Genomic DNA, 12,482 nt, shown 5'->3' on the forward strand with positions numbered 1-12,482 from the left:
ATTAAAAGCAAATAGTTGCCGGTTGTCATGGACTACCAAAGGGTATACGAGCATTTTAAGACATTCTCGTCCAAATATTTAAATCCAACCATCCAAACACATAACAAAATAAATCCAAGGGTCAAACCTCACGGAGGACTTCGTGAGGGATGGAAGAAGTGCACAGGTTTTAAATGGTCCTACTTGAGACTAGAGTAAGTTTATTACTGGGAAAACAATATATCATATATAGTCGAGTGTTAAAGAACTACCCAAGTAATCGTAAAACATCTTTCTGCTCAAAGATCGAATAATTTACAAGCCTAATATTATATGCTATAACGCTATAGCGTCAGCAAAGCACAAACCCAAGGTCCCAAACAAAATCCAGTACTCGGGGGAATCCATTAATACATTACCAAATCTATATTCAACTGATTAAAGGACATTACATATTGTGGAATAGTATTACTGATAGGTAAAAAAATAAAAATAAAAAGTTTTTTTGGATTTTGTTTTTGCTTTTTCTTTTTTCTAAAAATAAAATGAGAAGGAGAAGAGCATACAACTGGAAATAAAAAAGTAATCTTTCACAGCTTCACCTTTGCATGTAGTTGGTTTTAAGCTTTCACACAACAATTGAAGTAGCTGAAAAAACTGCGTCTTGGCTGTTTGAGGAAAAACGAATAACATTTATAATGAGGACCACATCAATTCAAACTTCTGATACATAAATTCAAAGAGTACCAGCTACAATTTAATTGCAACACGAAATTCAAACTTCTGATACATAAATTCAAAGAGTACCAGCTACGATTTAAACAGTAATCAAGTGAACCGTATAGAAGGGCTTTGTTTGGTTAACTTTTTGGACTGAGAATACATTTCTTCCCAATTAGGAAGGAAAATATCAACAATACAAACAAACTATCGTACAGGTATGTCATAAACAAATAAGTATTGTTATTTTCCATTTCTGGCTAATATTGATTGATTAGTATATATCTACACAAAATAAAAGCTGTACACAACTAAAATTATTAAAGTTCCACTTTAAAATATTAATAATTAAAATTAATTACAAATCATAATTTTTTGCGAGTGGGATTACTTAAAAAAATTATAGAACTCTACTTCCTCTATCCTTTTCATCTGTACGGACATTAATTATGTCTAGAGAATTAGGGTGGCTTATATAATTATATTTTAGAGTAACTAGGGACCAAATTATACAGGCCTAAAACAGCTGGATCATGTGCACCACATAGAATTGGGTGCAACCTATAGGTATATCTAATTTTATTCCTAACTATTATTTAATTAGGATTCTTTTTTTATTTTTCAAATATTTTATTGCATTTCTGTACTGTAGCGCATACAGAATATCCTTGCCTTGCTTTTCTTGATTTGGCTTCATAGCATTATTGAGATACATATCATGTGACCCAAAACATCTACCACTTGAACTAGCGTGTGGCTCAGGTAATATACATCTACCACTACCAACATTTTTTCTTGTTTCTAACTACATAATTAACTCTTGGATCAGGAACACATGTCCTAGAAGGATGTTGATAGGTTTTTCAAAAAAAAAAAAAAAAAAGAAGGATGTTGATACTTTCCTTAAGATTATTATCTAAAAAACGACAGTATTATCAAAAGACTAAAACACCCATAGGACATCTTAAGAATATAAGAAAATTGTTAATTCAAACTTTTGTAAATAAGTGAAGACGTGCTCAGCAGTCAGCACCCTACGAACTTAACTTTTTTTTTTTTGGTCAGACCCTAAATACTTATCTGGTCATGAATAAACAAAATAAATTCGAATGATAAAGACAGCAAAATGTATTAAAGCATATTTGCCATTGAATTTTGCTGGGAAGGTATAATATATGGTTTGACCCCTGGTATATTATAGTTTTCTTTGACTTGACACAAAAATAGAAACATCGATGGGTAAACCAGCTAATAAGTAATAATCTATTACGTTAGTACCGCAATCAAGTTTATTAGAATTCTATTAAAAAGGTACTTAACAATCAGAAAGAATATGACCCACCCACTTTAAAGAGATGGTTTAGTCACCCCACCCTACCACCACATGCATGCCACCATCATTATTACTAGTTCATAATACAGCTTCCTTTAATTAATTAACAAAAAGCAACAACCACTGTTTAAATATTATTATTATTTGATTCATTATTCTATATATAGATATACAGAAAGTAACAGCACAAAGCATGCATAGTCATAGACAAGGAATCTTACAGATGGAGAGTGATGGTTCTCGTGGTAATGAGGGTGGTGGTGATCACTGTGGGATGTGTTTGTACTGGTGGTGGTAGTTGGGGCAATGAGCTCTTCCTCATTTCCAAGACTTGCTCGGGATACATCCCTCTTGTTTTGCTTCCTCATTTCCCTGATTTTTGAGAAATCGAGAGAGTAGTCAGGCACTTGACCCTTCTGGTCCCAGTCCCCAAACTGGGGCACTGATAGCCACGGCGCGTTCTTCTGCATTGGATAGTGAATTCTTTAAGATAAGAAGGTTCAGTAAATCCCAAGCTATCAACATTCTTCTCCACAAGAAGTTCTTGGGGAAATTATAAACAACTTCAATTAAAGTAAAAAATTATTGCGTCATCTTTTAATGAAGCTTTAAAAGTAGTGAATGCATTGGTCGCAAAATATCATATCGAGAAACCACCACAAAATCCTAAGAGGATGAGTTTTTAAAGATAAAAGTCGGTCTCCGATTATATGGTCAGAATGCATTATGCGCCTGTGTTGACTTTGTAACAATTGCTATTAAATTCTAATTCAAATAGTTGACAAGTAGACAATTTTATTTATTAATTAAAAAAAATAGTAGACGAGCTCATCTTTCAAGTATTGGATAATATATATAAGATTATATAGTTCAACAGTTCAATGTATTCCAACACACAAGAAGATGTATAAAAGAATAGTGAAATTAAAACTAGGACTAGGAGTAACTTAGCTCAAACTCTTTCTTACTACTATTAAGTTAGCACGCCAGCCAAAAATCTCCCCCCATGAATAACATCCCTTAATAAATTTTCACCAACCCTTTATAGCGTGAATTGAAATGACCCTCCATGAGTAACCCTTTTTGGCAAACTGAATAAGAAAAAGTACAAGGATCCAGCTCATGTGAAAAATGGAGCAATTGGTCTAAATTATCACCTTTTTTTAATATTTGATTTTCTTTCCAACTTTCATCAAAGACTGCTATTGACAATTCCGTTTTCTAACTTTGAAAAGTGTCCTCATTATATTGAATGGTCCACAAATGAATTATTACCCACCTTGAATAAAGATGAAAAGAAGAGAGAAAGATTAAAAAAAATTGACTCTTTCCCATAACAGAAACAGTTGAACAAGTACTTGTTTTCTGACTAAAGGTAAAAGAAAAGCCGAGGAATCCAATTTTCTCCAGACCAATGATAAAGGAAAAAAAATGAATAACAGCATGTATGAAATGGTAAATAGATCCTTAAAATTCTTCGATTCTAGCCAATCCATAGATCAAAGCAAACATTTTTATCAAAAACATATGGAAAACCCATGCACTAAAATCTCTGTTTAAAAAAAAAAAGAACAAAAAAAAAAAGAAACAAGCTATAGGAAAGAAAAAAAAAACTTCATTCTCCATTTTTTTTCTAAGATTGGGAACTTCGAACTTCGTTGAATTATCGAGACAGTAAGAACTATAGAGACCAACAAAAGACCTAAAAATGGAAACTCTACAGTATCTGAGTAATGTAAGAGAACATTAACTAGCTCAACCAATATTCAATCGCAGTCTCCACTGCTCCACCATTAAACCATTTCAAATCTCTATTACCAACTACTACTTTGGAAACCTAAAATGATCATCAAAGAATTGCTACTCATTTCACTTACCAATACCAACAAACAAAACCACAACAACCACAGCTCAGCTACACAGAGCTGTACACACATATAAACCTAATTATATAAAGTTAGATGAAAAGAGAGAGAGAGAGAGAACGACGAACCTCCTTACGATCCTCCATTAGAGTTGAAAGATTGGAGCTTTGTATTTTAAAATCTTGAGAAGAAAAAATGCAAACCAAAACAAGAGATCTGTCAACAACAAATTAGATTATGACAGAGAAAGGCTTTTGGTTTGTGCTGTGCCTGTGGGCTGAGCAGGGAGAGAGAGATATTATGTTACAGCAGATAACAGCAGCAATCAGATTGAGATTGGGATTGTCGCCTATGTATATATGTATGTAAAATATGTATCACTAAATTGTGTGCAAGGGGCCATCAATTTATACACATAGCTTTGTGGTTTTACGAAATTGGGCATCTACTTTTGAATGATTTACAGGAAAGGCCACCACTCACTACTATTACAGGAAGTGACGCGCTTTCGTTTTCAATGATTCGGACTTTTTTTGCGTCATTTCGGTGCCGTGTTCGGTGTTCAGTGTTCACTTCCCTTTCCCTTGCTACTTTTACTTCTTTTGCTGACCTGTCTTCTTTATTTTGTGGCTAAGAGCCAAACCATGCCTTAACCTGAAACCTGAAACCTAAAACACGGGATATAATCGTATTTTGCGCTTACACTATTAGGACGACATCGTATCAATTGCTTAAGCTACAATTACAAATGACCAACTAAACCAACTCAAGAGCATGGAAAATCTTCCCTCAATTTCTTATGATTTTTATTGTTTTGTTTCCTCCAAATTTTAAAATTCAATCAGTTTAAAATACATGTTGTTATCCCCATTTCCTGTCGTGGGCCCGGAACGATGGTCCAGGCCCATGGTCTGGGCGATTGGATATGGGCCCAGCCCAGGCCCGCTTAGAACGGGAGTAACCAAGGACGACGGCCCAAGTGTGGTTCCGAACCCGGATGGTGTCCAGGAAGATGATCCATGACAGTCGCCCGGGAGACGTATGGCCAGTTGGGGATACGGTCGCGGTATACACAAAACGATCCCAGAGCCTAGTAAACGGTTCGGGCCTGTGGTAAACGAAGAGGGGCAGAGGTAAACTAACTCGGGTCATGTCCTCCAGGTTGGCAGGAAAAGGCATCCATGACCCTGAAGCCGCCCCACGACGCCTGGGGGTTGTCCCCACTTTTCACCTGCGGAAAATGCCACATCGGGATTGCACGTCGCTAGTTCAGACCTGCGCTGCCAGGACAGACTGGCTTTGTCCCCTGAATCTGCCTCGTAACTCAGAGTGCCCAGACCAAAAGCACCATTTTTTCGGGCGAAATATAGTCCTTGGGCCGCCCCATTGGGCCTTAATGATTCTTGGACCTATGTATTTTTATCCTTTGTATTGGGCTTCCGCCAGAGAAGCCAAGAGTATCCACGCCTTTGATGGGCTCGGGTCATACCCGGCCCAGACCCAGTGTTCCTATGAGCCTATAAATACAGGCGATAGAGCATTGGAGAAGGGATATCTCTTAGATTTGTATACAGTTACTCTGTCAAAACATAGAGAGAAACTCCATTGTAAAAGACTTTCCAAGCTCTAATACTACTTATTCGTGGACTAAGGCTCATTAAAGCCCCAACCACGTAAAAATCCTGTTTTTATCTTCTAAATTCCATATCATTAGTCTTATCTAATATTCATTAGTATATTTCGACCGTGTCAAGGCCGTCTCCCTGGCCAGGGCCTCCTTGTTGGCCTCCCTCTGGTTCACGGCCGTCTCCCTGGCCAGGGCCTCCTTCTGGTTCACGGCCGCCTCCAGCTCCAGCTGGATCGTCTCCATCTTCATGGCCAAATCGACCACCAGATCGGCACTCTGATGGGACAACAAATCAACCTGGAACAAAGCAAAGTTAAGAGGAATCCTTATAAAAAAATAAGTAGAGGGAAGAAAAAGACACGAAGTAAACTTACTGTGGTGGCCTGATGGCGGAGAGCCTGAGAGATGAACAACACGTCCAGGTTGGCTATCGTGGCATACCGCTTGATCTGGAGGTTGGATATGGTGTTCCCCACCTGGTCCAACAGGTCCGCCGCCAAGGGGGTCGTGTCCTGCCCAAGCTTTGGGCGAAAGCCTATCTCGGCAGCTGACCGATCCACAATTGGCTGAGGGCGCTAAACGCTGCCGGATGCTCAGCGAACTCGACCTGACGATGGATCGTCAGGGCCTTGTGCGTTTCATCTCTCCAACCCCGGCCATTCTCCCAGGTCCGGGCAATCAGCCGGGACTTCTCGTCTCGCACGACGGCTCCCCCCTCCTCGAGTAGTGCCGGACGTATGGGGAGGGCCGGTAGTGCGGGAATCTCCTTCGCGGTGAGTCAAATCTCACCGTGTGACTCGTCGGCCGAACCAGCCCGCCTCGTCTGGGGCCTCTTCTTCTCGGTGCTGACCTCCTCAGTGCCCGCGTCCAAGCCCCTTTTCCCGGAACTTCGGCTGGCCGCGGCTCCTGGCTCCAGATCGATCACTTGGTGTTGGGAAGAGCTGGGGACTGCAGCCGGGTCCACGGCCTGGATGGGGACCGTGGCAAGCGCTCCCCCACCGGGTCGAAGTTCCGCCCCCGACACCTCCGTGTTGAAGGGTGGGTCCGGGCCCACCACTTCTGTTGTCTTTCTGGTAGCCTTCCTGGCCGCCCGATCCTTGAGGAGTTGCCTCAGTTTGCCCGCGGGGGTAGACATGTCGGAGTCTCCTGCAAGAACACAAAAAAAGAGTTAGTATGATTAACCAAGAGAATCAATATCAAAACTAAGAGTGACCCGGGACGAACCCTCATCTAAGCCCCGGGCGTGACTCAACTCATCTTACACGAAGGAATGGACTCGATCCCCCATGTCGTCCGGGTTCAAGAAATTCCCGTACTGAAGGAACCCGGACAAGAACATGAGAACCTCCGAGCCTACAAGGACGGGAGATGAAGGTCTCATGTCCCCGTCAGCCCTGAACGCGAGGCCTCGAAGTGCTAGCCTATCCCTAGCTAAGTCCTTGACTTGGGGAGCATAAGTTAAGAGCAAAGGGGAGTTACCTCACCTCGATACGCTAGCCCTGGGGGTCCCCGTGTTCGGTAGGGCATCCTCGAAGAGCTCTTCCACCTCCTCCGAAGTGGCCACCTCTATTTGGGCCAGGCCCCTTTTCCGCTTGGCCGCATTGGCTCGCGCCGCTTTCTCCACCTCCGCGATCTGATCCAGGGCCAGTTGTTCCCTGATGGCGACATTCTTCTCGCACTGGATTCCCCGAAGGTTCGGGATGACAATAGTTTGGTGGGCCGCAATCATCCCGACCAGTCGGAGGTTGTCCGTGGTGACGTAGCCTCCTACGTCCAGGTTGTCTGCGCTCAGCCCGGAATAGTACCTCCTCTGTTCCAGGATGAACTGGGTGAGAGGAGTCTGGGCGAAGGGTTCTGCCACCCGGAGTAACATGTTGAGAAATGAAGAAAAAGAAAAAATAAAAAAGAGGAAAACGATCGAGGAAGCACTTACCCACTCGCTGGAAATCCAGCAGCAGCGTGGGGTTCTTCTCCACGAGGAACCCGGACGTCATGAACCAGTAGTGACGGACATCTGGGGGATGCTTCCAAGAGTTGGTGGGAGTGGGGTAGTTACCTCGCGGCTTCAGTCTATAGAAGTTGTCCAAGGTCTTGTCCTTGGCGTTGACCTGCAGCTCCATCTTGTAGAAATACAAGATTTCCTTAGGGGTCGGCTCCACGATCTCCTTCGCGATGCAGAATACTCGCCATCCCACGAGCAGTCGGTAGGCTTATGGTAGGAGCTAGAACGGTGCGATCCCCACGTACGTCAGGAACTGCACAAAGTAGCCGTGAAGCGGGAGTGTGGCTTCCGCACTGATGTGGCCAGCGCTCCAGGACCCAAACCCTTCTACCGAAGTATGCGCCCGCTCCTCTATCCTGGGCAGGCGGTAGTGGAATAGTCCGGGAGTGGACTCTATGCCCAGGCGCTTCTCCAGGATGTACATCATCCGGTAGTTTCGGAACAGGTTTTGCAGCACGTCCATTTCCCATCTGTTGCCCATGGGGGTCCTTGACCCGGAAAGGACGACAGGGGCCCTGTTGACTTCCTCCTCTGAATGAAGGGTGACGCCCGTTGCCATGACTGATGATCTAGGAACAAAGAAAAGAAACCAAGCAGTCAATACCAAAACCCAAGAAAGTTGGTTAAGGTACGGGGGGTCTCCTAAGGACTGCTTGGAGTCCCCTCCGGATTGGGTCCGGGTTCACCAGGGAACCGCGAGACCCAGATCGGGAACGAAAAAAGGGGCTACTAAGTAGGCTCCACCGTCTGTCCAGGAAGCGTCCGGACCTGGAGCTACCCGGACCAGGCGGCCTTCCTAACAATGTTCCTAAGCGTAAGCAAATTCTAGCAGCCTAAGCATATGAACTAAAGAGCAGCCTACGTTCATGTATTCACCAGGAAGGTCAGAAAGACTTACTGTGAGTAGTTGGCCGTAAAGGATGGTTGTTGTCCAATGGTAAGGACGGTAGAACTTCGTTCTTGAACTGGTGAAGTTGATTCAGCAGCTCATCGATAGGGCAGGCCCAGGACGTGCGCTCAGGCGGAGGGGCAGACGCTGGAACTGTTGGAAATAGACGATGGCGCAGAATAAGCAGGCAGTGAAGGATGTCGTTGGCGATATCGGACATACACAGCTTCTTAGTTCTTGAAATGGCTCGAGAGTGTAAAAGTGTCAAATGAAGGTCTGAGGAATATTTATAGAGACCCAAGTCCTGGTCTCTGATCCAGCGGATAGGAATTCCCCCATCCGACGGTTGAAAATCATGCAGGGGCTTTTATGAGCCCTCGGGAGCTGGATCCTAGCCGTTTCAATCCAACGGCCCAGGAGAGGCGAATGTCAAAGGTCGCCCCATCCTACGGTTCACCTCAGCGCAGAAGCATTAATGAAGGACCCCCGCGCGGATGGGACGCTTCAGAATCCGTGCTGACGCACTAGCCTAGGCCTAGCAACCCTTGAGGTGGTTAGGTGACCTTTCAAGGTCAAATGCCATCTTTGCAGCAGTCGCCTGGCAACACGTGTATCCCTGCCACGAAGCGGGACTTAGGTAAACGTACCCAAACATTGGTAAATGGTCCGAGCTCAGCATGCGGCCAGCGTCACTACCCTTTGCCGCGGACCCACGATTCCAAGTAGGAACTGGGAAGGCAACCGTGGAGTATCCGGGAACAAGGCAAGCCTCCACCTCACGGACCCAGGCGAAGGCTTGGGGGGTAAATGTTATCCCCATTTCCTGTCGTGGGCTCGGGACGATGGTCCAGGCCCATGGTCTGTGCGATTGGATATGGGCCCAGCCCAAGCCCGCTTAGAACGGGAGTAACCAAGGACGATGGCCCAAGTGTGGTTCTGGACCCGGATGGTGTCCAGGAAGATGATCCATGACAGTCGCCCAGGAGACGTATGACCAGTTGGGGATATGGTCGCGGTATACGCAAAACGATCCCGGAGCCTGGTAAATGGTCCGGGCCTGTGGTAAACGAAGAGGGACAGAGGTAAACTAACCCGGGTCATGTCCTCCAGGTTGGCAGGAAAAGGCATCCATGACCCTGAAGCCGCCCCACGACGCCTGGGGGTTGTCCCCACTTTTCACTTGCGAAAAAGGCCACCTCGGGATTGCACACCGCTAGTTCAGACCTGCGCTGCCAGTACATTTACTAGCTTTGTCCCTTGAATCTGCCTCGTAACTCAGAGTGCCCAGACCAAAAGCACCATTTTGTCGGGCGAAATATAGTCCTTGGGCCGCCCCATTGGGCCTTAATGATTCTTGGACCTATGTATTTTTTATCCTTTGTATTGGGCTTCCGCCAGAGAAGCCAAGAGTATCCACGCCTTTGATGGGCTTGGGTCATACCCGGCCCAGACCCAGTGTTCCTATGAGCCTATAAATACAGGCGATAGAGCATTGGAGAAGGGATATCTCTTGGACTTGTTTACAGTTACTCTGTCAAAACATAGAGAGAAACTCCATTGTAAAAGACTTTCACAGCTCTAATAGTACTGACTCGTGGACTAAGGCTCATTAACACCCCAACCACGTAAAAATCCTGTTTTTATCTTCTAAATTCCATATCATTAGTCTTATCTAATATTCATTAGTATAGTTTCCAAAAATCTCGGTAAACACATGTATTACAACATCTCGAATACTCTACTAAATTTGAATTGTAATAAAATATATTTTAAGATTAGAAGTTATGTTAAACTTAATAGGTTGTCGTTTTGAGTGCGGAAGTTCTTTAGTCTTTACCAAATTTTATACGGTAAACCTCCTACTTATTCTTATTTATACATCTATGGATGCGAGTGCTTTTGTTTTTTGTGTCCTTGCAATCACCACAAGCTTGAACTTTGTTTGAAATCATGCATCTTCCTTGGCTACAACAATCATCATAAGGACTATTTTTGCTTACATTATCTCATTAGTCGTATCTATGTCACAAGACATATTGTCTTCAATGAACTCATATTTCCTCTTAAAGCACACTATGAATCTCATCCTCCTCCTACCACTCTCCTTACAATTCAATCCTTCCCTTGTACCACTTTTTCCCTTTCTTTTGTGCCTTCTTCTAAACCATCATCTACTCCACCTGTCACAATACCTACTCAACCAACTCCAGTAGCATCTCCCTCATCACATTTATCTACTCCACTTATTCCTAGTGCTTCCTCTATCTCTCACTTTTTCCCCCTGTTCCTCTTGTTGTAGAGTTGCCCACTTTGCATGCAAAAGCAGTTGATTCCTGTAATACTCACCTATGGTTACTCAAGCTAAATTTGGTATATTTAAACCTCATGTGTTATTTTTAGTGTGGATGCAAGTATACCAGTTGAACCAAGTTGCCTTTCGAAGGCTAATATGATTGTATTGAATGATCAAATCAAATGTACGCAGCATAATATATGAACTCATTTTAATAAATATTAATACCAGTCAGGATCATATACATATATAAATATTAAATCACAACACAAAACAGACCATGGATTACCTTTTGTAGCCTATCAAGTGTCCTTGAATCTTTTTGTATAAAATCAACGATCTTCCTATCCAGCATTCTGAAAGCTCACACATTGATCTTCCAGACCAATCCTCAAACACACAAGGACACGTGTGGGCACATAGGATTCAAAATGTTGATTTATGTGACTCTCTAGATGTAGTCAACACATGATATCTAGAGAGGTTTGACTGAGAGAAGAGGTTTAGAATAGTTTTCAAGTTTAGAGAAAACTATCGTTTTTGAGAGAGAGTCTATATTTTTTAATCTCATAAAAAAATGATGAAAGCTTCTTCTGAAAGTCACGTACTATCAGACTTATATAAAAATAATTAATCTAATTAAATAATCTTTATTTTATTAAAATTAAATTCAAATTGAAATTGACCTGATATTTTTATTTAATTATTTATTTAAATCATATTTAAAAAGAATAATTACATAACTGATTAAACAAATTTATTTTAAATTCAAAAGCCAGGGATAAAAATCCCTGAGTTAGGCGCCTGTAACGCCCTACTACTCAGGAACTGTTACACTATGTATTTTAAATAGTGTTAAACTCGCTAAACGAGTCATTTGGCCATAATCGTTTAACTAAACGTGATTAACGGTTTAGGGTAAAAAAATTTGGTCAAAGGTACCATCGTTTCATTGAAACGTTTACTTCATACATGGGATCCCAAAATACATTATAAAAATGTTAATTACAATAAAAACTTACAACCTACCGACCTAAGAAGAAAAATAGAGTTTGACCCTAGTTCCTCTTTAAGCCATCGGCCGAGGTGGTCGAGCAACCTCATATGTACACATCGTCACCTAAGCTCTCAAACTAAAGAATAGTCCAACTTTCTTTTCCCTTTACTTGCACCATATAGCACCCGTGAGCCAAGGCTCAGCAAGAAAACTTAAACATGCTCATAAGCAGTAAATAAGATGCTACCAAATCATAATAAGCATGCCTAGCAGTAATAACCCTACTCATGCATGCATACCATCCATATAAATGACTACAACGTCATATGGGCCAATAGCCCAAGATAAATGATCAATGCATCATGTCGGGGCTCAGCACCCAAACTACATGATTATGGAATCATACTGGGGCTCATCGCCCTAATACATGAATAATAAATCATACTGGGTCAGCGCCCTAGGATATGGGACTAATGAGTCACCTCGGGGCCCTTTTTCCCTTTCCTCTGTATAATAAGCCTTGGAGCAGGCCCAGCGTACCTGGCGCTCTAGTTTTCTCACGACCAATAGGTCGGTAAAGCGTATGATGCGCTCCTAGTTAGGCATAACCCTATCGGCCAGCGCTTAGCGCGATATTGCCATCCTTGACTAATAAGTCAATGCTTTACGACCAGCACTCAACGTCTCAATGTGATAAGGCCGTCCTTGACTAATAAGTCAATGTTTTACAACCAACACTCAACGTGATAAGGTCGTCCTTGACTAATAAGTCAATGC

The 12,482-nt window shown here is 42.8% G+C and overlaps 1 protein-coding gene across 1 annotated transcript; it reads right to left on the bottom strand.

Moving 5' to 3' along the window:
* Positions 1-256: 256 nt before the first annotated feature.
* Positions 257-4,270, bottom strand: LOC133803769 (uncharacterized). The gene is made up of 3 exons (XM_062241881.1): positions 4,026-4,270; positions 2,254-2,496; positions 257-647 (listed from the first exon to the last, which is right to left on the bottom strand). The coding sequence occupies exons 1-3, from the start codon at positions 4,041-4,043 to the stop codon at positions 600-602; spliced, it is 309 nt and encodes a 102-aa protein (XP_062097865.1). The 5' UTR covers positions 4,044-4,270; the 3' UTR covers positions 257-599.
* Between the last annotated feature and the right edge of the window lie 8,212 nt (positions 4,271-12,482).

The sequence above is a fragment of the Humulus lupulus genome, chromosome 1, assembly GCF_963169125.1.
Source record: "Humulus lupulus chromosome 1, drHumLupu1.1, whole genome shotgun sequence".
Lineage (NCBI taxonomy): Eukaryota > Viridiplantae > Streptophyta > Magnoliopsida > Rosales > Cannabaceae > Humulus > Humulus lupulus.

Coding starts and splice junctions, on each gene's coding strand:
- LOC133803769 (XM_062241881.1), bottom strand. Junction 648..2,253: donor AGAACCATCACTCTCCATCT/GTAAGATTCCTT, acceptor TTCCTCAAACAG/CCAAGACGCAGTTTTTTCAG.